The sequence below is a fragment of the Mustela nivalis genome (genome assembly GCF_964662115.1).
Source record: "Mustela nivalis genome assembly, chromosome: 3".
Classification (NCBI taxonomy): Eukaryota; Metazoa; Chordata; class Mammalia; order Carnivora; family Mustelidae; genus Mustela; species Mustela nivalis.
In genome coordinates this window covers 74,634,705-74,661,493 of record NC_139022.1, presented here as the reverse complement: position 1 = coordinate 74,661,493, position 26,789 = coordinate 74,634,705, and the positions used below count along the sequence as shown (strand labels likewise).

The following is a 26,789-nucleotide window of genomic DNA, read 5'->3' as shown; positions in this document are numbered from 1 at the left end:
GTGTGAAGGCGGAGGTGGGTGAGAAGCGGAGACACTTACTTCTCCCGGGCCTGGCTGTCGGACGGGACGGCGCTGCTGTTACTCTTGCCTTTGCCGTACATGCTTGTGCCGAGAGCAGCTCCCACTGTCACGCACCTGTCAACCCATCACAGCCTCCCCGGGAACAGCCCCGTCCCCATGGCGACCCACGCAGCCACCCCCACTATTGGCCGCCCCACGCCAAAGCTCCACCCCCTTCGCCCAGGCAACGCGCGAGACTGACAGGCCTCCCCCTCCCTCCGGCCTTCCGAAGCGCGCGGTGGCTGCTACAGTCTAAGCGGCAGTCTCCTCCCTCCTTCCCTCCCTCCCGGGTTCCCTCCCTCCTTCCCTCTCCGTTCTCCTCCCTCCTCCCGCTCTCTTTCCCCCCTCCCCCCTCCGAACCCCGGCGCAAGGGGGGAATTAGAAACTGCTCTAGAAGGATTTTAAACAACTGGCTGTTCTCTCCGCCGCCGCCCCTCCCCCCGCGCCGCCCGCGCTCGGCTCCTCACTGGAGAGAAGGCGCCGGGAGGAGGGGAAAGTGCGGCCTGGAGTCGCTGTTAGGAGCCGGCGGAGCTGGAGCTGTGGCGGCCCCAGACTTCGGGGCGCCCGCCGAGTACACAGACAGACCTACGGCCCCAGCCTTCTCCGGAGCCCCCACCGGCCCCCTCTCCGGCTCCTCTCCTGTCTGTGACCCCGCGCCAGTACCCTGAATTGATCTCTGCCGCCTCAGCCCTACTCCCTGGGTGTCGCCCCCACCGCGCCCCCCCCCCCGCCCTGCTCCCAGAGGGATGGCTGGCGAGGGACACACGCGCCGTTCCCTCGACCTTCTGTCTGAGCGACCCCGAGCGACTCGCCTTTCCTCCAGGGGAGGGACTGTGCCTCCGGCCCTCGGCGCCGCTGGAGTGGCGTCGCCTCGCCCCTCGGGCCGCGCCCTGCTTCCCTGGGGAACACCCTGCCTCAGACCTGCCTCCCCTCTTTAGAGGTGAGCCTCCTCCCAAAGATGGCTGGGGAATCCTGGGACCTCACTGGCCCCCGTAAGCCTGGAGCCCCGTGGCACACCACGCAACAGCTCCCTTGCCTGAAATGCCGCAGAAAAGGGCTCCAGGCATCCCCACCTGGCCTGGTTTTCCAGCCTTGGTCGCTGATGTCTACTCTTCCTGACCTTTGAAGTGGAAAGGGCCACATAACGCCTTTAAAGACATCCCTGCCCTTGTGCTCCAGAGTAGGCCCCAACCTTCCTCCAAGGTGTGCAAAGTTGTGCCAGAGCTGAAAGGCTGCCCTAAGAATATCAAAACCCCTAATCCCATTTCAGTAAATGTGCAGAAAGTTTCTGAACACAATCTGGCTCCCGATAGAACTCCATCCTTTATCTTGTGGAGATCCTTAGATGCAAAATCAGACAGAGTGCAAATGGGGTTAGGAAGAAGACATGGGCATCAAATTGGGAGTGACAGAGGAAGAGGGGTGCAGGTGGGGGTCAGACTGGGGGAAACATCAGGAAAGGATGAATAGACATGGAACAGCTATAGGAGGGGAGAGAAAATAGGATTTAAATTGGGAAAGCCACCTTTCTATTTTCGCACAGAGCTTTAAGCTTTTAGTAGTAGGACCCTAAAAATGCAGATGGAGCTACAGAGATAAATGGAATGGAAAGAAATGGGTTTATATGCCCATTGACAGCAAATAACAGAAATGAAACATCAACAGAAGGTTAAGGAAGGGCAGTCAGTAAGAAAGACAGACTGAGAAAAGGGGTCGGCAGCCAAACAAAAATCAAAAACTGGGAAAAAATGAAGAAGGACCTGCTATTCTAATGTTAGAAAATATTTTTTTCATTGTAAATGGAAAGCGTAAAAAGAAAAGAATAAAAGAAATAGGATTAAGTGAAGAAAACAATATGAAAGCAAAAGAAGATGGCAAAAACAAGAGGACTGACATCATGATATAAAGATTTAAGAAAAATAAAAGTGCTTTTATTAAAAGGACAAAAATTCAGCCCATAGAAGTGAGGGTGAAGAAAATGGGGGGGGGGGGATCACATAGGCTTAAGCTGATTAGTTTCCAAGAGAAGTAATTTGCCATTTCTAATTCAAAATCCCTCTTTCTGTTTACAATGAACTGTAGGGATTTGGTGGTGGATACAAGGCATTCAAGGACTCAGGAGAAGCAGGAGTGATGCTTAGCAAGTAAGTCTCTCTTTTGATGAACTTTTGCTCAAAATGCTCAGATAGGTATAAGGCTGCCACTCTTTACAGACTACCTTCAGAGTTAGCATATGTAATTTGTTGTTCAATTATCAACTTCCATTGGCTTTAACCCAGAAAATGATCAGCATCTCAAGGCTTCATGACCCATGGAAGACTCCCTATAAGTGACTGCTCAGACAATGCAGTCAAGGAGAGAGCTAGGCAGCTGCTACTCCATGTTCCTGTCCACACTTGGGCCAAAGTAAATTTTCATTGAAGACCTAGAGTGGGCCTTGTACTGTTATCTAAAAACAAATTACTTATTATCCTTGCTCTGGTGTTGGGATTCTCTATGGTTTTTAGTCATGGCACATTAGAATTACCCTAGGAGGATTTATTTTATGTTGACTTTTGTTTTAAATACAAGATCTGGACCCCACCTCAAACGAACTAACTCAGAAACTCTGTGGATGGACGCCAGGATTTGTATTTTTTGTAAGCTCCAAGTGGTTCTTTTATGGAACTTGGGCTGCTTAACTTTGCTCTTAAATATCCATCTTTTTTTTTAACGATTATTTATTTATTTATTTGAGAGAGAGGGGAAGAGAGAGAGAGAGAGAGAGAGAACATGAGCAGAGGGAGAGGGAGAAGCTGATTTCCCGCTGAGCAAGGAGCCAGATATGAGGCTCAATCCCAGGACCCCAAGATCATGACCTGAGCCAAAGGCAGACACTTGACTGAGCCACTCAGGCGCCCCTACAGTATCCATTTAAAGACAGCCAGTGGACACCATCAGATCTCAGCAAGATTTTTAGGTTGTGGTTATATGTAACAGATGACCCTTCCCCTATAAGGCATTAAGACATCTTTACAGAGGGCTTTACTTTTTACCCACTGAGCCAACAAATTTGTTAATAGGATGAAAATGTAAGACCACAAGTAGCTATGGTTTAATTTACTATTTCCTAAGGAGAAGAGAAAACAAGAGAAGCTATTTCCTGTCTACTGCTGCCATTTATTTATTTGATTAGTTTTTACTCAGATTTATTACATGGAAGAGTCCTTTGAGTAATGGCATCTTTCTGATATTTAAAAAATAAATAATAGATCGGCACAGTAGGGTATGGAATTCAGAACAATTTGGTCTTAGTATCTAGAAGGAATAAAATGCTAAAAGGTCTTAGTTCAGAACTTGCCAAGTTAATGTCAGAGTTAACTTCACAGGAGTGTTATTATCCAACAAATATACTAAGTCAAAACGTGACTATTCCTATACATGGTAACCTTAAAGCTTCAGTGGTAGTCAAATCAATTATCATTAAAACATCTCAGCAGCCATCTGAACCATCTCTGTTTTATTTTCCTCTTAATGTTTACACATGTAAGTAAAATGCTTCTTTGCCCTTGTTCAAATTATTTTGAGTACAAAGACTGTTCTTTGCATCAGCAAGTGTATCTCATGGGGCCAATATTGTAATTAATGAGATTTGAAACACATATTCCCAGCCAAATTTGAGATCCCAGACACAGAATTGAAGATCCATTGTTTTGTTTTCATTTTTAAGAAAGGGGAAGATAGGAGATTTAAATCTTCTTGTAAAGAACCACAATATATTTTTTTGGAAGTTATTGTTTTGTTCTTCAACCTCACACATAAGGCTAATTAATGTGGGGGGCAGGATTTAGGATAGGGGAATGCTGACTAGCCACCAGAATGAAAATTTGCATTTGAAGTTGATTTTTTTTTTCCTTTTTCTCTTATTCTTTCAGATGTAAAACACCACAATTACTCACTCATTAGGTCTTTCTCCCCCTGTCCTGGTTTTGTTTATATACATTTGCACAATTTTGTCTTTTTGGAACCTGCATCTTATTCTTAGAAGAAGTTTTTATCAGTTCAAAACAGGCAGTTTGTTGTACCACCCTGCTGAAACTCTAGACTTGACTATACATTTCTTTGATCTTAATTTTTTCTGTTAAACATTAAGTTTAATAACATCCATATTCTTATAGTGCATGGGACTTCAGAAAAGATTTCCCTTTGCTATATAGAACACAGAAACTACTTCTTTATGTTTAAGTAGAAACTAATGATGAATTTAATTATTCACAACACATAGAATACTTAGCATGTTAATTTTAAAAAGGAAAATAGAGGCGCCTAGCTGGGTCATTCAGTGGAGCATGAAACTTTTGATCTCAGGGTTGTGAGTTCTAGCCCCACAGTGGGTGTAGGTTGGAAATAAAATCAGAAAGGGAGGAAGGAAGGAAGAGAGGAAGGAAGGGAGGGAGAGAGAAAGAAAGAAAGAAATCTAGAGTAGGAAAATATTTATTTAGAAAAGTTAAGATAAACTGTTTAAACATTAAAATTCATTAAAAGTAATTTTCTTGTTTTGAGGTAATTTGTCCAAAGGACAACATTTTTCTATTATTTATTTGTTTTATAAACTAGTTCATTAAAAAAAAATACTTACATTCATACCACTTTTCATTTCAAATCATTTAACAGATACCCATTTATTAATACTCAGTATATCCCTATTATTACATTTTCTTAACCAGCTTTCTTAACTGGGTAAACTGAGTCCTGAAAAGATTTATTAGCATGATCTGATCTATAAAGAAAACAGAAATAGTTCCAGGATGAGAACTCTGTGTTCCTGGCTGACAGTCCTGTTCTCAGACCATGAAGCCGCACCTCTTTCTCTCAAAAGTGACTATTCTGCAGAGGAATGTGAGCAAGCTCTGAGATGTTTGTCACTCAGACTACTGTATGAAACTTCACTCCCAGGGAGAAGAGACTAGCATGCTTAGATCCGCAAACTGCTTACCTGCCATGTACCAAAGTAACTCAATGAACAGTCATTAAAACAGTAATACTATGCAATGTGGTCTCTTATATCAGAATAATAAATGAAATGGAACCTCAAATTAACATTATTTGACACTGTTATTGGTTTAACATCAGTTAATCTGAGGCAATGACTGTTTTCTTAACCTATTGCCCTAGATTTTTTAATTCCCAACTTAGCTATTCCTAAACATTTACGAATGGGTTAGGAGAGAGAGTGTGCAGACAAGGTTCTAAACCTTGCCATCTCTCTAGGGTGCCTAGTCCTTTTTAGCACCATCAAGATTTGAAATTTAGTAACTTGGAAAAAAATAAAATAATCTTGTTATAAAAAAAATCATACATAAGCTGGAGATGATGAAAAGTGAAAAAAGTAGGGCTACCATGTATTGCAATTTCACACACTTTAGCACATTTTGCAAAACAAATTCCAAGTGTTGCAGTATTCACTGGCTGGATTTTTGTCATTAAATGTTGAAAGTTATGCAATAGGAAGTGTGCCAAAGAGTGTTCTTTATTCAAAAGTATTACTGTATTTTTTTAGTGCATTCCTAAATCTTCACAATGTTTTTTCACCTCCTAAGGTTATGCCAATATGATGTCTTTGCACTCTTGAATTTGACAAAAGCCCCAGTCTCAAGAAGGAGGCTGTGCAACATTCCATGCAGTGTCATTTCCTTCTGTCGAGAATGGAAACATAGGGGTGAAAAAAAATCCTACTACATTGTTTTTCATAATTTTCCAACATAATTGGGTCCTCTCAATGAAGTATGGCAAAAAAAAAAAGAAGGTGACAAATTATGCCACTATTGTGTTTTATTTATCTTCATATCATTTCAAATGTAAGGGGTTAGGATACATTTTCAACTTATTTAGCTGTATTAAAAATATATTCAAGACAGGTGCTGAATATAGCCATTGTCAATAATGAGCTGTATGATAGAAACAATCTTACCAAGGTCATGTGTACCTGCCAAAGATTTAGAGGATACATCAAACTTTTTGTTTAGGGGTACTCAGTCTTTGAAACCAGCTGGTCTCCATCCTATATATGGCAGTACCTGAAGATTTATAAGTATTCTTTGATGGCAACTACTACCAGCTAGCATTATCATCATTAGATTATACATTTACTAACCACATTCGTCAGACAAATAATTCTATAATCTCATTATCATCAGTTTTCCAAACTCCTCAGGTCTTTTTCCTTGGACCTAAATTCTTGAGGCAGAGGATAAAAGGATTCCCTGCCACACGCTGCTAAGCTATTGACTACTTCATGGCAAATCTCCATTATACTCACTCAGCTTCTAAGACCCAAGTTGTCTATGGTATCGTAGCCCAATGTTAAGAAAGTTAAGAATAATATATTTTTGTGTTATGGTCTGCTGCTACTGCTCTATGCTTACCTCCTACCCTATGCTCCCTCTAACAGTCATGGGATTTTTTGTTCTTGAGGAGAACTTTAATCACTGTCTCTGGTCCTGTGGATACTCCTTAGGGCTAAAGTTGTTAACTTTGCTAAAGGTATTACTCTGGGTTAAGGAGAGTTTTGGTCAAGGACACTGACCCATGGAATATTCAGCATTTGAGGCTGAGGTGCCCAGAAATTAGAGGCTTCAGAGATATTGTATCCATTTACTCTGGCTTTTCTTTCTGGTTCATATTCTAGGGTGAAGGTAGAAAAAGAGCTCACTCTGGTAAGGAAAGTAAGTATACTACAGAGAAGGGTAGTCAAAGAAGAATCCTGTTCTGGGTACTTTCTCCTATGCCTCTGGAAGAGTTATCCCTATAGCCCAACTTTCCTACACTCCTTACTTTGTTCTTGCCTTGGCTCTTGTGTCCTTTTAGAAGGTACCAGCTCTGTTCAATAGTTTGGTTGTTTTCTTCATTTTAAAAGAGCATTTGTGGGTTCCTGGGTAGCTCATAGTTAAGCATCTGCCTTTGGCCGAGGTCATGATTCCAGGGTCCTGGGATGGAGTTCCATATCGGGCTCCCTGGACAATCTGCTTCTCTCTCTCCCTCTGCCTCTCCCCCAGTTCATGCTCTCTCTCTCTCAAATAAATAAAGTCTTTAGAAGGGGGAGGGGCAGTTGTCATTTGTGGCGGAAGGAGATGTATATCACATCCATGTCTCAAGAACTTCCTAAGCTCACTAAAGGCCTGTGAGAGGAGGTGGAAGAGCAGAGGAGGAAAAGGGGGCAGGATTGTATCTCCTGGGCTTCTACCCTGTGTCAGATGCTCCAAAGGGCTTTACTACATAACCTCCTACCTTTCCATTTCTTCTTTTATGTGTTCTTCCTCTCTTTTCCTGCTTCCTCTTTTTTTCTCACCAATCCCTGTCAAAAGACAAAGGTGAGAAAAATAAGGAAGCTTCATGGGAACATACTAGATTGAACTATATGAAACTGCTGTGTTTATAAGACAAAAATGTTTGAGGGGCACCTGGGTGGCTCAGTCAGTTAAGCACCTCCCTTCAGCTCAGGTCATGATCTCAGGGTCCTGGGATCAAGCCCCACATCCGACTCCCTGCTCAGTGGGGAGTCTGCTTCTCCCTCTCTCTCTGCTCTCCCCCTGCTTGTGTGTTCTCCCTCTCTCTCACTTTCTCTCTCAAATAAACAAATAAAATCTTTTTTTTAAATGTTTGATTGGGAGCACCTAGGTGGCTCAGTGGGTTAAAGCCTCTGCCTTCAGCTCAGGTCATGATCCCAGGGTCCTGGGATCGAGCCCCACATCGGGCTTTCTGCTCAGCCGGGGAGCCTGCTTCCTCCTCTCTCTCTGCCTGCCTCTGTGACTACTTGTGATCTCTGTCTGTCAAATGAATAAATAAAATCTTAAAGAAAAAAAGTTTGATTGTTCAGCAGTGTTATATGGTTCAACTACACAAGATTTCAGTTCTTACAAACCATGCCACAGACTTCTTAAGTATTAACAACACTGACATTTACCAAGATTTACAATGTACCATGTACTATGTAAAGTGCTTTACATAGTGTATCTCACTCAGCAGTCTTCATAATCCTTTGAGGTAAGTATTATTCACACAAATTTTGGTGGTTCACACAACTAGTGAATGGCGGGATTGTAATTCATACTCATGTGCCCTGTCTCTTCAGGCCCTCTCAGAATTCCATACAGAGATCCTTCCAACCACACTTGCCCCTTAATTTTTACTTTTTCATGTACTGTGATTTTAGACAGGTTAGATTAAATACAGGCAGGACCACTCAGGCAGGTTTTATGGGATCTTGCTTCAGCATGGTAAGCAGCAGTGAATTCTGTTCTTACACCCAAACCTCCTGATGAAGCAAAATCAGAAACACCAAGCCACACCCTGCTTTATTTCAGCTTTGGCCTTTATCAAATACATCATTTCCTCCCGTTTTGACTATTGTAAAGTGAATGCCTTGGCTCACTATAGGATATTAAAAGAAGAAATGATTTGGTATGAATCTATTGCTCTTGATATTTGAAAGAGATGCCTGTTCTCTGTATTCCTGCTAGGTTGCTCAGGTCCTGTCTTCTTTCCAGTCTTCACCCTGTTCATTCCTTTCAGTTAATCACATTTCCCAGATCTATGTGGCTCTGAAATCTGTGATAGATAAAACCTAAAAACCAAGAGCTTTGTTTTAATTTGCATTCTGCTTAGGAAAAGGGAGACTTGGGTCACTGGATTACATCCCCCTTCAGTCACTGGATCACTGTAAATATGTGTCCTACCTCTGGAAATGGTCAAAAATTGGTCCCTTCATCTAAATAAGCAGATTACAATTCCTTTGGAGGTTGTTTTTGTTGTTGTTTTGGGTTTTGTTTTTTGGCGTTTCTTTTCCTGTGTGGTTTTCTTTTCCTGATGGATTATTGTAGTTCACTGTTACCTTTCCTTCTTCTCTTGTTTTTTTTTTTTTGTTTTTTTTTTTGGCTTCACTTCCTCCTTCTATTGTTGTAGCTGTCTTTTTCCTCCCATCACTTTTCCTGTTGCCTTTCCAATTGGGTGGGGCTCCATCCAATTCACTTACTGTCTGGCTCTAGAGTATCTTTGATCCCAGGGTACAACAGTCTTGTGCCAACTAGTTGGAATCCCTGGGGTATCAGAAGAAATATCCCAGCAACTAAGTATCCCTAAAATTTTCCTTTATTGATTTTATGTTAGAATGAAATCCAAGGATGTCTAATTAGGGGGGGAAAAAATCATCCTTATAGCCTCCTAATCCAAGACCATTTTGAACTCTGACAGCACCAACATCCATCAAATCAAACAATGAAATCAACTTTGGTTACTTAGCATAATAGAAATAAACTTGTAATATTCTATTAGTGAAGGATCAATGTCTCCTGTCTTGAAAATAAACATCAGAGCTTGGCCTCAACATTTATGTAGTAGCAGGAGACCATTATTTTGTGGCAACATTCGATTATATTGACATCAAGACAGATTTATTAAATTAATAAATAGTACATGATTTTCAGCCTTTCATTCCAACCATCACCACCATCCCCCTCCACAAGATGATCATCTAAAACTCTTCACCCATATTTTGACTCCTTATTATCTACGACTCTTTATTTCCCTTTTGTTGTCATTTTATACTCAATTTTTTTTTGTATCCACTTTTTTCAGATGGAAGAAAGTTAATGAGAATCATCAAGTTGTTAATGGTTAAAATATTTTAGTGATGTAATATTGGAAAAGGAAGTATTTCAGATATGCTTTTCAGAGTTCTGAATGTGACTAATGGCAAAATACCATTCTTGCTGTGTCTTCCTCTAACTTTCAACCTCAGGGCCTTTGCCCTGGCTGTTTCCTCTGCCTGGAATGTTCTTCCTTCTGCTCTTTGCATGGCTGTTTGTCTTTTTTCCCCTGCCCAAGTCTGACGGAATGTCATTTCCACAGAGAAGTTCTCTCTAAGAGTCCTTTCTAAGTGTTTATTCCCCCATCCTCCTTCACTCCTCATCCTGTTGTTCTGTTTTATTCCATTTATCATCACATGTCACTGAAACTGTTCATGATTTGAATTCTCTTTTGGCTTGCATAGTCCATGTCCTCAGATCTTGAACAGTACCAGATCCCCAGTGGCACTCAATAAACAAATATTCATTGACTGACTGGATGGATGGATGGATGAATGAATGAATGAATGAATGATTCTAATGAAACAGTCATATGTGAATGACTTTAGGTCCTATCTCTCTTAGATATTTGCAACATACAATCCTTCCAACCCTCTACCCCTACAACCCAGGGCTCCTTATATTCTTAGAAACAGTAGTAATTGGACAGAGAGCATCAGCACACCTTCAGATTTTAGGCTTCTGCTCTTACTCCAATTTATTGTTCCAGCATCTAAACCAATTTAGCAATTTTGGTGAGCAGGACATGAGAGAGAGATGTATTTTCTCCTCTTTTGTATCACCACAGATCTGACTGACTTGAAGTTCCAAGTGGCTTAGTGTTGCTGACAATAAGGAAAACAAGTGGCACACAGTCAGCAGATTAGTTTTCAGTAATAAGTTTTCATTATGTCACTTTCTGCTCAAAAACCTCAGTGCCTCCTCACTGCTTATAGGATGACTTGCTCTTTCCTCTCCTCCAATTTTTATCCAATCTGATTCATCAGCCCCTACAGTCTTCAGTATGTCATAGTTATTTAAGCCTGTCTGTTTTCCCTATGAGTATTTACTCCTTGAAAATAGCCTATCCATTCACAGATGCTTACACAATACCTACATGTTGAGCCTTGTATGAATATATTTTTGAAGAAGATATTTTCCTGCTCTCAAGCCTTACAATTCCTACCACAGTGTGTATCTTGCCTTTGGGAAGTGATTACTAGTGTTTCTGGAATTAAATTTTAGTTCCAGTAGCTGAAGTCGGATAACCTGGATTCCCTGCTCTGTCATTAGCTGTGGGATCTTAGCCGTCATTTAACTTCTCTGTGCCTCAGTTTTATCAACTGTACACTGACATGTTATTCCTATATGTTAGGGTTATTATGAGGACTGAATGAGAAAATGCATGTACTGGGTCTAGCAAAGAGCTTGGCATATCATATGTGCTTAGTGAATGTTTATAAATGTTTTCTTCCTCAGAGTTGGTGTATGCCCTACGTGGTCTGTTACCTCTGAAATATACCTGGCACATCTGTCAACACTATATGACTTTGTACATGTAGTTCCCCTTGTCTGCATGCCTTTCCCTACTCCTCTCCCAACTCCTAACTCCTTTGAATTCTCTGCTTTTATAACTTATTTTACATAGAATACGCTGCCTTTTACTAGAACTTAACTTTTCCTGGGTCTTGTCTCCCCAGTGAGGTATAACTGCAAGGATAATACTATGATTCTTTAGCAGAGTGCAGAATAGTCCTATACTAATAGCATGTGTCTACTATTTCTTACCTGAATTTAGCAACTAGAGAAGGTAATGCCTAATTCAATAGCCTCTGTGTAATGGTGGCAGTTGGCCACCGCGTTGACATTGTTTCAAATTTCATGGATTCAAAGGTGAAAACAAGAATTTTTATGTCATTTAGTCATATCTGCAAAGAGGGAGTTTCCACAATGTCCCTTAATTCCACAGCAAAGAAATTCTAATCTTTAACTGTTAATACAATGTGAAGTACTTTTCCTCATTGAATCGCCAAGGCAATGGGAAAAAAATTAAGTCATCCTCCTCCTCATAATAAGCCTGCATATACTTCAAGACAGTCATCAAGTAATCCTCTTCTCCCAAATGAACAATCAAAATATTTATTTGCATAGCTAATATCACAGACGATCTAGGCAAATAGACGAAGTCTCTCTCCTGTGAATACTATTAGCTTGTAGTTCATGGTTTAGACAACTGCTCTAGAGTGAAATAAAATCTTCAGAGACTTCTATTGGTCAATCAGCACTTAAAATGTTTTTCTAAGCTACTTCTGGTAATTGGAATCATTTAAGCTTTTACTGAAGATAGAATGGTAATACTAAAAACAACAGCAATATAGTTATCCACTCAACAAACATTCATTGAGCACCTACAGTATGTAGTATCAAGTAACACAGCATTTTGCTAAGCAATGGAGGGGATGCAAAAATCTGTTAGAAGCAGCAGCTACCATAAAAGAAAAGTACAAAACTTTACTAAGGACTTATCATGAGCTGGGCACTGGGCTAAGTGCTGAGGATTTACAGATAAAGTTTCTTTCTTTGAAAATCTCATAATCTAAAGAGGAGTCTTATATTTCAGTATGGTCTTCTAAGTGCTATGAAAGATGTTAGTGGCAGTGGGTACTCTAGGGGCGTGGAGAACTACTCCCTAGAGCTTGCTTGCTGTTTGCATGGAGCCTGGACTGTAGAATAAGGTTTAGCTCAGAGCAACCACGTGGCTCAATTAGTTGAGCTCCAAATTCTCTCTCCCTCTCTCTCTCTTTTTTAAATATTTTATTCATTTATTTAACAGATAGAGCACAAGCTGGTAGAGTGGCATGCAAAGGGAGAGGGAGCAGACTCCCTACTAAGCAGAGCCCCATGCAAGGCTTGATTGCAAGGTCAATCCCAGGATCACAACTGAAGCCAAAGGCGGACACTCAACCAACTGAGCCCCTCAGGCGTCCCAAGATTCCAGACTCTCGATTTCAGCTCAGGTCATGATCCAGATGTTGTGAGATTCAGCCTGTGTGGGGCTCCGTGCTCACTGGGGAGTCTGCCTCTCTCTCTTCCTCTGCCCCTCCCCACTGGATGCGCAAGCCCCCTCTCTCAAATAAATAAAGACCTTAAAAAAAAAAAGCTTAATTAAAAAAATAATAATTTAAAAAAGTGGGGATAGACATTTCATCAAAGGGAGCTTCAGGTACAAAGGCAGAAAGGGAAGAGAGATTGCACACATTTCAGAAGCTACAAGGAATTTGCCTGAAGTGGAAAAACTGGAGATAGTTGTGGAGATAAAGCTGGAGAGAAAGCAAAGACTGATTCATGAAGAGTTTTGTAGGAATACTATGGGGAAAAAAAATGGATTTAAAATCCTTGAGTAGCCGTGGGAAGCCACTGAAGGATTTTTAAGCAGAGGAATTACCTGATCAGATTTGCAATTTAGAAGAACCACTCTTGTTTTGTGAAGAAGAGATGGAAGAGTAGATAGAGGCAGGGAGGTGGAGGGGTTATTACAAACAAGGATCCAAGTGGGAACTGATGAGGGACTGACCCAAGCTGGATGCAGTAAGAAATGGAAAAGAGATGGGGCACCTGGGCAGCTCAGTCCTTAAGTGTCTGCCTTTGGCTCAGGTCAAGATCCCAGGGTCCTGGGATCGAGCCCTGCATCCTCGGGCTCCCATCTCCGCGGGAAGCCTGCTTCTTCCTTTCCCATTCTCACTGCTTGTGTCCCCTCTCCCGCTTTGTCTCTCTCTGCCAAATAAATAAAAATATTTAATTTAAAAAAAAAAGAAATGGAGAAGAAAGAATCATATATCATCTGGAGGTGGAGAAAAATGGAAACTATGTGTCCAAAAGATTATTTGACCAACTTCTTAGAAGATTCAAATATCCATAGATTTCACATAGAAAAAGAAAGTTTACTCCTTATATTGCATGTACAAGTCCTTTAACTATAAATTACTTCATAGAAGTAAATATATTTTTCAGTGGGAATATATTGTTTCTATAATAATGGAAGTTATTCGGGGGAAATCAGCATTTTACTCTTCAAGTTTTTAAATAAAGAGCTTCCTAGAATTGTTCCCAATATACAAACAAAACTCCCCAACAAACAAAAATAAACCAAAAATTAAAACTACAACCAAACAAAAGAAAAATTATTTTTTAAAAAGATACATAGATTTGGGATAAGGAAAGTTTCAAAATTCTGTCTTAGATCATATAGACTTTGACTGGAAAAGCCTCCAGATCCTATAGACTTGCCTGCTGTTGAAGGCGAGATTCTCTGAAAGCAGAGTTTGAGCTGAGTGTGAAATATAGTTTGTTTACTAGGCATCATCAGCTCTGTGAAAGGAAAGAAGTAGGATTGTACAAAGAAAGAAGACAGCCCCAGGGCAGGCCTGACAAAGCCTCACCCAATCTGCCTTAGGGAGGACATGATCTCTAGAGAGGTGGCACTTAGCAGCTGAGGCATCCCTGAAAATGATAACACTTCCCATGTCTGGGTAGCATGTCCTTCTTTGAAAGGAGAGCCCTGTGCATCCCACATCTGCACATCAGTGTTTGGATGGAACTCAAAGACAGACCAGGCCAACTTCCCAAGATAACTTTGGAGTTATCTATATAACACCACCACATCTTTATATCTCCTACTCTTTGAAGTGCTAGTTTCAGAAATGTAGAAATACTGAAATGGTGTTGAGAAAAGAATTCAAGACTGACTTTAAAATTATTTACCAATAACCAATGGAAATTAAAAGAAAAAAGGCAGAAAAAATAGTATCGATGTGAGGATATTGGTCTCCTGCCTTTCTGCATGCATAGTGAAAATCACAGAATTAATAAAACTTGTGAAGCAATCACATAGCTTCATGGAATCTAGAACATTAGAAACTGACCTAGAATGCTCCTGAACCATGAAAGTCAACTGTGGTTTCCTTTCTCCATCCTTTCAGTTACAGACTTACTTGAGGAACCTTTTCCAAAACATTTACATTCTCTTTCCTTAGGTCACTAATAATTGAACAGTACTCATAATAGGAATACTATTATGTAGAAATTATAGCACAAGGTACAAGATGGAAGGGGAGATAATTTTTAAAACCAATGGAATGAATAAAGAAAAAAATGGCTCATAGGAGTTTAGAATATCAGTCTTTTTCTTTTCTTTTCTTTTCTTTTTTTTTTTTTTTTTTTGATTTATTTATTCGAGAGGGAAAGAAAGAGCACAAGCAGGTGGAGGTACGGAGGGAGAAGGACAAGCAGAAAGGGAGAGGGACAAGCAGACTCCCTGCTAAGTGCAGACACCCCACCCCACCCCCCAGAGCTCAATGCAGGTCTGGATTCCAGGACCCTGAGATCATGACCTGAGCTGAAGTCAGATGCTTAACCAACTGTGCCACTCAGGTACCCATAGAGTATTGGTCTTTCCCAACATTATGGTTGAGCAAGGGACAAAAAATAGTGAAGAACTTTCACTGCGATTCCTGTAACTTAGCATGGTATACTGAGTTCATAAATTCCTCATCCCTCAGAATTTATCTCTATGGTTAAAACTTACTGATTTAGATTCCATAAATTTGTCATGTTGCAGTAATACAGTTGTAGTGTGTCATTCTGGCTGAGAAACTATTTTATAATGATTATTTCCCTGTAAAAAAAGGAGCCTACTAATATTCCCCAAACATATCTTTAAATTTGGGGTCCACGTATTATTTCCATAATGTAATCTGTGGTTGAGACCCATAACCATGGGCAAATAATGACTTATATTTTTTAAACTAATTGACATATTCTTAAAAAATATCTTATTTTCTTGTATTTTGTAAATTATTTAGAAAATAAATAATAAATAAATAAAGCCTTTACTTTAAATAAATCTATTTTTCACTGATTTGGATGGGTTTTTCTTCTCTTTCACACTAGGAACTTTATTGTAGTCCCATGGTAACTCCTCTACCTACGCCCGGCTGATGGGGTTCTGCCTTCCTGCCTAAATGCTATGCTGTATACCAGAGAACTTCGGTCCATCCAACCCTAGGTAAAACCAGACTAGTGCAATAATATAGATCTGAGAAATGGGTAGAGAAAGAGGGAGAAAGAAGCTCTGATATGGGTAAATGACAATATCCAAACTAAATATAAACCCGAATATGCCCCCAAAACATGTGTAGAGTAACTGTGCCTCAACGGTTTCCCACAAGCACCTTGGTCTTTGAGTTTATTTCTCACAAGCTGTATTACTTGCCTATGGAAAATAATGCACCTAAAATTTGTCATTCCTAAAAGTTGTCATAACTTTAAAACAATCCAGCAAATAAAGTTAAATGCTTTGATTTTCAGAATGTGTATGTCTAATGAAAAAGTATATTAGATGCCTTTAAATTTTTTTTAAATTTATTGCAAAAAAAGGTCTTGGTCTTAGGCACTACATCCATCCCAATTGCCATATAGGACCTCTGTGGCCCTAACCCCATCATCTCAGTGTTCACTGGTACAACTGGACCCTGGGTGCCAGAACCTCCATCATTGTCCTCCCTCCAAAGCCAGAAGCCTCCACTGTCACTTTTGCCAGAAACTGTATTCCGTTAGGTACTTACTTCCTCTCATTGTTCTCTTCCAAAACAATTCTCCTACAAGCAAGGTGACTGGCCTGCGCCTAGGTCACAATTGTGCAACCTTGTTATAAAAGAAGCTGGGAAAATGCATTAGGGCTTATGTGATGGGGAAGCAGGACTCATGCTATGGGGAATTCCTCAAACGTAGGAAAAAAAATGTTCAAATGGGTGATAAGCAGCCACAAAAACCAGAGCATGGAAGGCAACCAAATACAGAGCTCAAAATTTGCGCATCAAATTACTGGTAGTGATGGTTAAATTTCCCCAATCATGGAACTGGGGGAAATACTGTTCATCCCCAGGGAACTGGTGGGGAGTCATTTGAGTACTTCTTGCTGACATCTTTCATTGTGCTCCAGACTGTTCCAGATGGCAGGAAGTCCCTGCTCAGGCCTCTGGCTGGGACTTTCTCCAAAAGCTGACCCTCAACACTACACAGGGGCAAGCTGCCAGAGCTGCAGGGAAAGGCAACTCACCTACACAGGCACAACCGTTCTCCAAACACCTTGGAAATTTAACTGTCACACAGTGGGGAAAAGAACAGGTTTTCAAGCCTTGTTACTATGCATATGCTAATTATTAGGCAGAGGGGAACATGATAATTGAGTTATGAAACTACTAAATAAAAACAGACTACCTGACAGAGAGCTTCTTTACATGACGTTTTTACACAAGAATAAACAATGTGTTCTTTGTACAGTTAAAAAAAAAAAAGAAAGAAACAGGTTTAGTTTTATTCTGTAAACTACGATCTCTTATTGTAACTAGACTAGCGCTTGTATTTGTTGATATTTTGATTTATAAAAAACCTGAACGAGTTCCATTTCAATAATTCTTTTTGTGGAAGCAATACCAGAGAAGGGGGGAAAACATTGATGCTCATTCCCCCACCCCCCAAAAATCGTATACGCAAAAGCTTTAGAATTCTCTTTGTTCAACTCTGGGTAAGATTTCATGAAAAAGTAATTGAAATTCCTTTTGCTCCCCATTCTTCCACGCATGTGTAGAGCCTTATATTCCTAACAAGCCCCAAGAACATTCCTTCCACAGAACTTTATCTTTGAAAGATAGAATAACCTGTTGCCCTCAATTCTTCTCAATCCTGTTTCCATCTTTCATTTGCTCTCCCTCCTTAGCCACAACATGAAATGTGTGCTAATTAATTCACTGTTGACGAACTCAATCTAATGCCTAAAACTGGTGTCCAAAGCAGAGAAGTGGAGGGTGCTTGGGTTCTATGAGCATTCTATGAGCATTTTGTAACGTGGAATCACTGTGGATACGTGAAGGGTACATATACCCATCAAATGGCATACAAGTGGCTCACTATGTATTCAGATTAATGAGGAATCTGTGTAATATTCTTTGAGATGTTTAAGAAGAAAGACAGCAAATAAAGAGAGTAACATATAATAAAACATCAGTAAAGAGTTCCATGTAAGCCATGCTTGCTTATAAATGTTACTTTGTTCCCATGAAATGATAAAAGTAAAGAAAAAGGAAAAAGGAATATTCAGTTTCTGATAAAAGGAAGCAACCAGATAATTTTTAAAGAAAGTGTCTCTAAATTAGATGCTAATTTGTGTTATCTACAGAAAGATTCCCCTTCCTCAAGTAGCCACTAAACATAAATGCATATGTGACGATGATAAGGAAGTGCCCTTTCTTATGCATGTTTGCCTTTATAATTCACCTTCCCACATTCATCCAGGATTTCTATCTAAAAGTAATAAACAATGGAGATTACTTTAAGAATGCATCTGTCAGCATAGCACATTTACTTTTGCTACAGGTTCCATTTCAAACAAACAGAGCAAGGAATTAAATTTAATTGCTAACCCAAGTTTACCATAACAGAATCTTCCAGATAAATTATATTTGAAAAGGTTATTCAGAGTTCCCCTCCTCTAAGTCAGTTTCTGAACCAGAAAGTTTGAATATTGCCCAAGAATACCCAGAAAGCTGTGAGATAATTTAATAGATGGCTCTAAATCCTGAACTGAGAGGCCCAAGAAACAGACCTGTGTTGCCGTTGCCTGTGACCCAATGACAAGTTCTGCCATGCCACTTGAGGGAAAGAAGGGAGAAGTGTGGTAACAAGTATTTCCTGCTTTTTTATGAAATGGTTCATTCATGGTGTCACAAATGACATTTTAGGCTTTGTCAACAGATGTATGCTCTTAGTTTTTACCAATGGGAATGTTAAGTGATAGCTAATAACTTTGGATCCAAAGGTGCCTGAAATCTGGGGATGGTCTTTGCCTCAGTTACATTGTTTCCAAATCAGTCAGACCTCACTTAAAACTCAAATGTGACAATGATCTATCTTATCTTGATGATGCAATTTATTAAATGGAGGACCTTGATTTTCATTTTTGTCTTGGCCACTGTACTTCCCTTCACCAGAGAGATCTAGAAAGAGAAAAAAGTGAAATTAAAATCTATGAATTATTTGTTATTACCAATGTTGGAGAGAATAATTTGGTTTGGTGTTTGGGGGAGGGGAAAAAATGGTTTACAGGTTATCTCTGGGTTTGTGTACTTTGCCCCTATTGTAAAACAAAGTTGCTTAAGCACTAGTATGGTTTTAGTATATACTTAGTAAGAAAACCCTACTGTTGGGGAACCTGGGTGGCTTAGTGGGTTAGGCAACTTTGCCTTTGGCTCAGGTCATGATCTCAGGGTCCTGGGATCAAGTCCCACATGGGGCTCCCTGCTAAGCAGGGAACCTGCTTCCCCCCACTCTCTCTGCCTGCCTCTCTGCCTACTTATGATCTCTCTCTCTCTGTGACACATAAATAAATAAAATCTTAAAAAGAAAAAAAAAAGCCTACTGTTTTCAAAATGTTTTTGTGCCATCATATCATTAGATCCTCCTAAAATTCCTGTGAGAAATTTTAATAGGTGTTATTTATATTTATTTTAACACCGCCAATAATCATTCCATTTTATAGGTGAAGAGACTGAAGGCACAATGTTAAATGTTGCCCAGGAATACCCAGCCAATAGTGGTAAAGTTGAAACTAGATACCAGCTCTTCTGACCTATGATCCCAGATGCCTTCTTTGTGGTCATCTGCCTCTATTTTCTGGACAGTCACACGGTTCATAGCTGGAAGGCTCTTACATGCTATTGTCCACTTCATAACTGGCTGTCTTCCAAAAATGTAGTTGTAGAACTTAGAATGCATTGTCCCATTGGAACAACAATGCCTGTGTTCTGTAGACCTCTATGTCATTCACAAGAACCTGTCCTAACCCACAAGAGTAGAGTATGTTCCTTTAAGACAAAATATATTTCACAGAACAATATTCCCTTAAGAAAGTTTCAAGGAAAGACGTTCTAAGGCCAAATAAGTTTGGGAAACACAGCATATCATATATCCCACTCAGAGATTCATAATATACATTTGCATATTAAAGGCTTTAAGAAGTTCTGCAGGAAAGAAAACTGCTTAAAATTGTTCCATTGAGAATTCATCAACCTTCTCTGACTTTGAAACCCTTTCACTGAGTAACAGATATTAACACCCAAAACTAGAGTTCCCCAAAACACATTTTGGACGTTGCTGCTATAGGAACATATATTGAGTTACAATTTGAGATATAAGGAGCATCTCAGCTACTTTGAGATTGGGAGTCACCCTGAATATAAGATAGATCCTGGTGATCATTCCTGTGCTATCAGCCTGGAGCTAAAATCAGTCATGGATGCTGGGACATAAGGCAGGGTCAGACACTGAAGGATAAGGAACAGGAAAAGAAAGGATAGGGATGGTGCCTGGGAAGACTGAGATGAGATTAGGATGATGGGGCTGGAGGCATAAGAATGATGAGAATAACAAGGGAGCAGGTAACTTGGAAATTTATCCTGCCTTACCCTTTCTTCTTCCTCAAATCCTGCTGCTGCAGACACTTCCCTGGACCAAACCCAGGGTTAAAAGCAGGGATGAGGCTGGGGGAAGCATTAATGGCTGCCAAGGCAGGAAAAAAACAGAAAGGAGAGGTATGCTGAGCAAAAAGGACACCTAGCAGAAGCAACTACTTTCCGGTTATCAAGTTCAGGAAAGGATGAAAGCCAGAGGCTTAGAGCCTATGTTCTCCCAACTGTCAGATAAGCATCCAATGTATCATCCACACAGGGACATTTTTGGAGTGAAAGGGGGCACTGTAATAGCCATGTGAGGACAACAGATGTAAACCGGGGCTATCCCAGGCACACCGAGATATGTATTCACCTTCTATGCATGTTCCTTTTTGAGCTAGGTACCATGACATTCAGAAAAAAGAAAAGAAAAGAAGATATAAAAGGTATGTTTGTAAGTGTTGACAGTGTGAACTATAATGAGTTCCACTTTAAATAAGCTGTTTAGACCAAAATACCCTCATGACCCCATTTAGCAAACAGATATTGCGCATCTCGATCTGGAAAGCACTGTGCTCAGCCCTGTGGAGGATGTGGATAAGCAAGACACATCAGTGCTCTCGAGGAGCCTCCAGTCAGCACAATGATAAAGAGATTCCAATGACCAGTCTGCAAGTAAACTATCACAGATAGTCATAAGAGAGCGGAGAATGTAGAGCTGGGGAAGTTCTGAGGAGCGCTGACCTGGGAGGCTTTGGGAATTTGTCGATGTCTGGAAGGACAAGAAGATTATTATCAGGACTAGGATGCGGGCAAGAGCAGTTAGAGCTTTCCGGGTGACAAGAGAGCACCAGCAAAAGTAAAGAAGAGCGTGTTTGTGGCAGCATGAGGAGCCTGATAGTGTTCGCGGCAGTTCAGGATTTGTGATGAGAAGTAGTGGCTGATGAAGAGGGAAAGGCAGGTTGTGGCGAGCCTGTATAGGGACTTGAGTGCCAGTGTAAATCAAGTGGGAAGAGTTCCGGAAATAATCAAGAGCTTTGATTGGATAGAAGCAGCTTAGGACAACCACAAGTAGAAACATAACCACTTAGCACTTTGGAAATCTTTGGTTATATTGGGGCCAGTTCTGCACTTTCACAAGGCTGAACCCAGAAAGCTGAAGGACTTAGAAACATTTGGATTAAATATAACTATTAAGATTCTTATCAAATCCAAATTAGGCAACGATAATTAGTTTTCTATTGCTGCTGTAAAACATTACCACAAATTTAGTGGCCTAAAAAAAAAAATGGAAATTTATTATTTGACAGTTCTGTAGGTTAAAAATCTAATATAAGTCTCAAGGGGCTAAATTCAAGGTGTCAGCCGGGCTACATTCTTCTCTAGAGGCTTGAGGGAAGGGTCTATTTCCTTGTCTTCTCCAGCTTCTAGAGGCTACTCACATTCCTTAGGTTATAACCTCTTCCTCTGCCTTCAAAAATAGCAATGGTAGATGGAATCCTTCTTATTGCATCACTTTACCCTCTCTTCTTTTTCCAACTTTTCAGGACGCTTATAATTATATTTGGGCCATTGGACTAATCCAGGAGAATCTTCCTATATGCTAACTAGCAACCACTTTAATTCTCCTTAGAGTAAAATATTCACAGGTTCCTAGGATTCGGACACAGACATCTTTGGGGAGTTATTATTCTGGTTAGGCCAGAAATGTAGCAGTTAGGAACTCCCATAGTTTTTTTTTTTAATTCTCCCCACTCTTGTTTGCCTAGGCATAGGCAAACGGCCTCATCCTTTGTTTCCTAAAGCAACTCTAATACTCACTGTGTGTGTAATAGACTTTTACTCAAGATTTGTGGACAGCAATGGGTGATCACACTGCAGTGTAGAAAAACACTTAAATTTGAATATTAAACTTCTCTGCCTCTCAAGTTTTTGACCATAGAGAGTTTCTTTTTAGCCATTTTCTCTTCTGGTCTGCCCATTCTCCCCATCTCCGGGTCGTTTTTTTCCCTCCTCTTCTCTCTTTTTCAAGTCCTGGGCCTGCCAAAATACCTCCCTCCCTGTCTTCACTGGAAATGGAAAATTCCTGTTACTATATTATTTAAAGCAATTTGGCTTGTTTGGTTCAGCCTTTCTCATCCAGGATGTATCCTCGGCCTTCCCATTCATTACCAAAAAGATCCATCAGCATCTTTTGTGACAAATTCTGTGTCTGCAGTCCATTTTAGTTTTTTGTTTTTGTTTTTGTTTGATTCCAGCGACAAAGAGAGGGAAGGGCAGAGGGAGAGGGGGAGAGGGGGTTTTAAGCAAGCTTCACACCCAATGTGGAGTCTGATGTGGGGCTCAATCCCACAACCCTGAGTTCATGACCCAAGCTGAAATTAAAAGTCAGACACTCAACTGACTGAACCACCCAGACACCTACATTTTGGTTATTTTTAACAGTAATTATTGTCTTCTTCCTTCATGCTATTAGAGAAAACTTTAATACTAATTTTAGAAAGAATATTCCCTTTCCAGTATTGATGGGCTACCTGGGATGGCAAAATCAGCCCAACTCTAGGAATCAGGAGACCTGGGTACTGATTGTAGTCCCTCCAATGACCTGATGACTTTGAGAAGTCAGAACCTCTATGAGTCACCATTTTGTCAGGAAAGTTGAGTTAGATGTTTTCTGAGTTCTAAGCTTCTGTAAATACCTCACTGATTAGTGGAATCTATGTTTCTAGCCGGGGAGCTGATTTGACATAAGTAGTTACAAACAAACCAGTATCACAGGAGCTTTTGGGACTCCCAGAAATTTTACTGTTCTAGTGTCTGGATTAATCATCTGGGACTACATTCAGTTTAGAGTCTCTAAGCTTTTTCTTTTATTTTTGAAGGGGCTGATGGGATGGTAGCCAACCTGTGCCAGCTACAGAGATGGACTGAAAAGAAAAATATGACAGGAATCAGTGTTTTGTTTTTTTTTTTAAGAAAGATTAATCTGTCTGTTAGGTATGGGATAGAATGAAACAGCGGGCAATAGGCAGCAGGAAAACCAATTAAGAGACTGTTGTAAAAGTTCAGGCACAATAAAAATGTAACAGGATGCTAGATGGGACTTTTCCTGTTGTCTCAGGGTTTCCGCCAAAGAACCACAGCTAAGGACAATAGGCAATAGGAGTCCACACATTCTAAAGAAAGTTGCTAAGCACACCCATGTGTGACTTACTAACTGGTTCTTTGCTCATTCTATCATGACCCCATCTTATATAAGAGAAGTTAGTGAATCATTAAAGAGAAGAGTCTGGGAAGTAAAAATTTGCAAAAGTTGAAAGTGCAATCAATGGTTTTTCTCTCTTCTCAAATCCATGTTTTCTGGAGTTTGGGAAACAGAGAGGCTGATGCCTGACTCTCACCTGGAGGTGAATAGGGACAGAGAGAATAGCAATGGGAGAGTCCCTCCTTCTGGAATTTGACCAGAAAAGTGGGGTGAATTTCCCACAAGCCAAAATACAACATGAGAGATAGCTGAGTTCCATGGCTGCATGCTGGACCAGAGTATCACTTTTTTGGGAGAACAGAATGGTATTTGACATTCTTTTTTTTTTTTTTTTTAAGATTTTATTTATTTATTTGACAGACAGAGACCACAAGTAGGCAGAGGGGCAGGCAGAGAGAGAAGAGGAAGCAGGCTCCCTGCTGAGCTGAGAGCCCAACGTGGGGCTCAATCCCAGGACCCTGAGATCATGACTGGTGTTTGACATTCTTGACATCAGGGAGGTAGAGGGGTGACAGTTGTAAAAGAACCCACAAAAATACTCCATGAAAGAAAGGGCCAGCATGGGATAGTTGCTAGGACTGAGGCCATTTGAGAGAGTACCTCAAGAGAGAACCAAGAAAGAAGTACTAGCAGCAGGAAGCTACCATCTCCTCTCCATCCCCTTAACCTATCTCCTCCACACATGTCCTGAAGGAGCCTGAAGCAGGTAACAGAGACAGTAGAGCAAAGGCGCCAAGGAATAGACTCTGTTGTGCTCCCACTACTGACCTGAGGACTCCCTGGTTAGGCCTGAGCTGGAGAGAGGGGAGAAGCTTTAAACTGGATGGGAAATGGAAGTTTTGATTTAGATTGGACTATTCTGAAAATGAGACTATTGTCTAATATCCTAAAATAACAAGAAAGTACACAAAAATCTGCCTGAAGTATCATCCAGGGGCAGGAAAGGGAGATAAGATAGACATGTTTGAAGGCAATGAAATTTTAAAATAATGCTCTTCCTGTTTGCACCTCGGAGAGGCCAGCTTCTATGATAAATTAGTATGACAGCAATAATAATAATAATGACAATAATAATAACAACCATTTGTTAAGTGTTGGCATAGTATGCCAGGCTTATGTTAGGTGCCAAACATACATTATTTCATTTAATCTTTACAACAATGTCATGAGATACTATTAAATTTAATCCCATTTAACAGATCAGGTTAAATAATTTGCCACCAAAATACAGTTAATACGTAGCTGATTTCAGACTCCACAATCCGTTTAGGGCTAGAATAGGGTAACAATTATAAAGAGGAAAGAACACTGAAAAAATGAAATTAAGTTTAAGAAAAATAAAAGAGGAAAAGAAAAATAAAAGAGGAAAGAAACAAGGAATTAATGAATGGAATATCAGTGTTTTTCATTCTAATCCAAGAATAGATTAAATAATTGATAAAAACACAATGACACAATTAACATACATTGATAGGACTTCAATTATCATATAACCCACAACTAACATTTGTTGCTAACTATAAAACCAATAAATGTATATATTAAATAACTTGTTTTGAGTGGGTTATTTTGGTGGTGGAGGGGTTGTTTATTTGTTTTTTAAGAAATGTTGCCTGGTCATTTTGAAATTAGTTCCCTGGAGTACAACTAATATATTAATTTGTTTATACTATGTCAGTGTTTTATTATACCTAAGATATTTGATGGAAAAAACTGAATACACATATGTTCATTGTTTTAATATAATGTAGATGCTTAAAACAGGTACCTAAACTCAAGAATAAGTTCTTCACTGTGAACTCCTTGAAGCAGGGATCTGATCTTACTTGTAACTGGGCTTGAACCCCCAAGGGTATGAGATAAGTATCTGGCATATTGTAGATGCTCACTAATTTAGAATTTTTTACTGAGCAACTACTAGGTTCCAGGCATTGAGTGAATGTTATATATGACATATGTGTGTGTGTATAATATGTGTATATATGTGTGTGTATGTATATACACATACATATATTTGTACACATATATATATAATCAGAGCAAATCTCCTTATAGTATGTGTTCATAACTCTTGCTATATACCCCTCCTGCCATCTTTTTTTTTTTTTTTAACCTCTCCTGCCATCTAAAAAGAATTTTGGCTTTTGTTCTATAGCTTTTATTATCTGCCCTCCAAGGGGAATCAGAATTTGCTGCCAGATTCTTGGACGTTTGTGATATAGAATTCAGAGACTGGAGCCAGAAAGACAGAACCAATGAGGTAGGAGAAAGGGGAGAGAAAAAAAGGATAGCCCTATGAAGGGAGGACTTTGGGGGTAAGAATGGGTGAGAGGTTAATATAGAGAATACTGGGGTAGATTACAAATAACACCTCCTCTGTTGTGCTCTGAGTAACCCAAGTAAAGGATATTATTTATTTCTACCTGCTTCTCGTGTCTTTTTCTTCCCCAAGATAGGAACATAGAGTCCCAGATTAGACGTTATTTCTAATCCTTAAAACACCCTGCCAATGGAAGCATTATTGTCTTTAATTTCCAGGTGAAGAAAGAACCTTGAAGTAAGTATGTAATTTTCTCAGGGCTCCACAACTAAAGGATTTGAATCCAGTTTTGGTGGGACCCCAGCCTGCTGTCTTTCCACGATGCCACACTACACCCCCATAACCATCTGTTGAACTGAACTGAATCAAAAGGCTTTCCTTGTGAGGGACTTCTATTTATTCTTATATCATAGATAAATAGGAAAGGTTTATTTTTAAAAAATATTTTATTTATTTGTTTGATGGAGAGAGAGAGAGCAGACACAAACGGGGGAGTGGCAGGCAGAGAGAGAGGGAGAGGCAGGCTCCAGGCTGAGCAGAGAGACTGGCCTTGGGCTCAATTCCAGGATGCTGGGATCATGAACTCAAGGCAGCCACCTAACAGACTGAGCCACTCAGGTGCCCCATGGGAAGGACTTATTTCTGATACTTGATTCAGGAGAGAAAAGCTTAACTCCTAGCCTGGAAAGCAGACCTGCTTGCTGTACTAAGCTTGCCTGTGGGCTGGGTAGTTCATTCTGAAGTCCAATCTCTCTGCCCCTAGGAAATGGCATTGTTTACAACAAAGGTTCAGCTGAAACTGTTGCTAAAATTTGCTCGGTGGCCATTCACGTTTCTGGAAATCAGTTTTCTGACCAGGTAGCATACCTGATGCAAAGGAGTGAGGAATAAAAGGTTTCTTCAAACTGCCAACCAAGTTACCTTAGACCTTTCAATAGCCAGGTAGCAAACTAAATTGTACACACTTAATTTTGGTGAATTATCGTTTTAAATGGCTTGAGGTAATGTTCTCATCCTCTGTTGCCATAGAAACTGTT

The 26,789-nt window shown here is 40.2% G+C and overlaps 2 protein-coding genes and 1 long non-coding RNA gene across 13 annotated transcripts in view; 2 read left to right on the top strand and 1 right to left on the bottom strand.

Moving 5' to 3' along the window:
• The window catches only part of SSBP2 (single stranded DNA binding protein 2), a 293,865-nt gene extending 292,932 nt beyond the window's left edge, over nt 1–933 (bottom strand). For 2 of the 10 annotated variants that reach the window (XM_082724715.1, XM_082724716.1), the window contains exon 1: nt 40–321. In XM_082724715.1, the coding sequence (XP_082580841.1) occupies nt 40–101 (62 nt within the window). In that variant the 5' untranslated portion in view covers nt 102–321. Of the gene's footprint in view, nt 1–39; nt 330–872 lie in introns of those variants that run through there. The other 8 variants (XM_082724710.1, XM_082724714.1, XM_082724712.1 and 5 more) reach the window with 7 other exon arrangements.
• LOC309861654 overlaps nt 1–26,789 on the top strand; it is a 429,230-nt gene that overhangs the window by 12,666 nt on the left and 389,775 nt on the right. The gene's annotated exons all lie outside the window — the stretch shown is intronic.
• LOC309861651 (uncharacterized protein) overlaps nt 909–26,789 on the top strand; it is a 92,088-nt gene continuing 66,207 nt past the window's right edge. Inside the window, exons 1-5 of one of the 2 annotated variants that reach the window (XR_014310089.1) lie at nt 909–1,000; nt 2,143–2,204; nt 15,612–15,726; nt 25,588–25,692; nt 25,971–25,985. The gene's annotated coding sequence lies outside the window, so the exon portion shown is untranslated. Of the gene's footprint in view, nt 1,001–2,142; nt 2,205–15,611; nt 15,727–25,587; nt 25,693–25,970; nt 25,986–26,789 lie in introns of those variants that run through there. The other variant, XM_082724731.1, reaches the window with a different exon arrangement.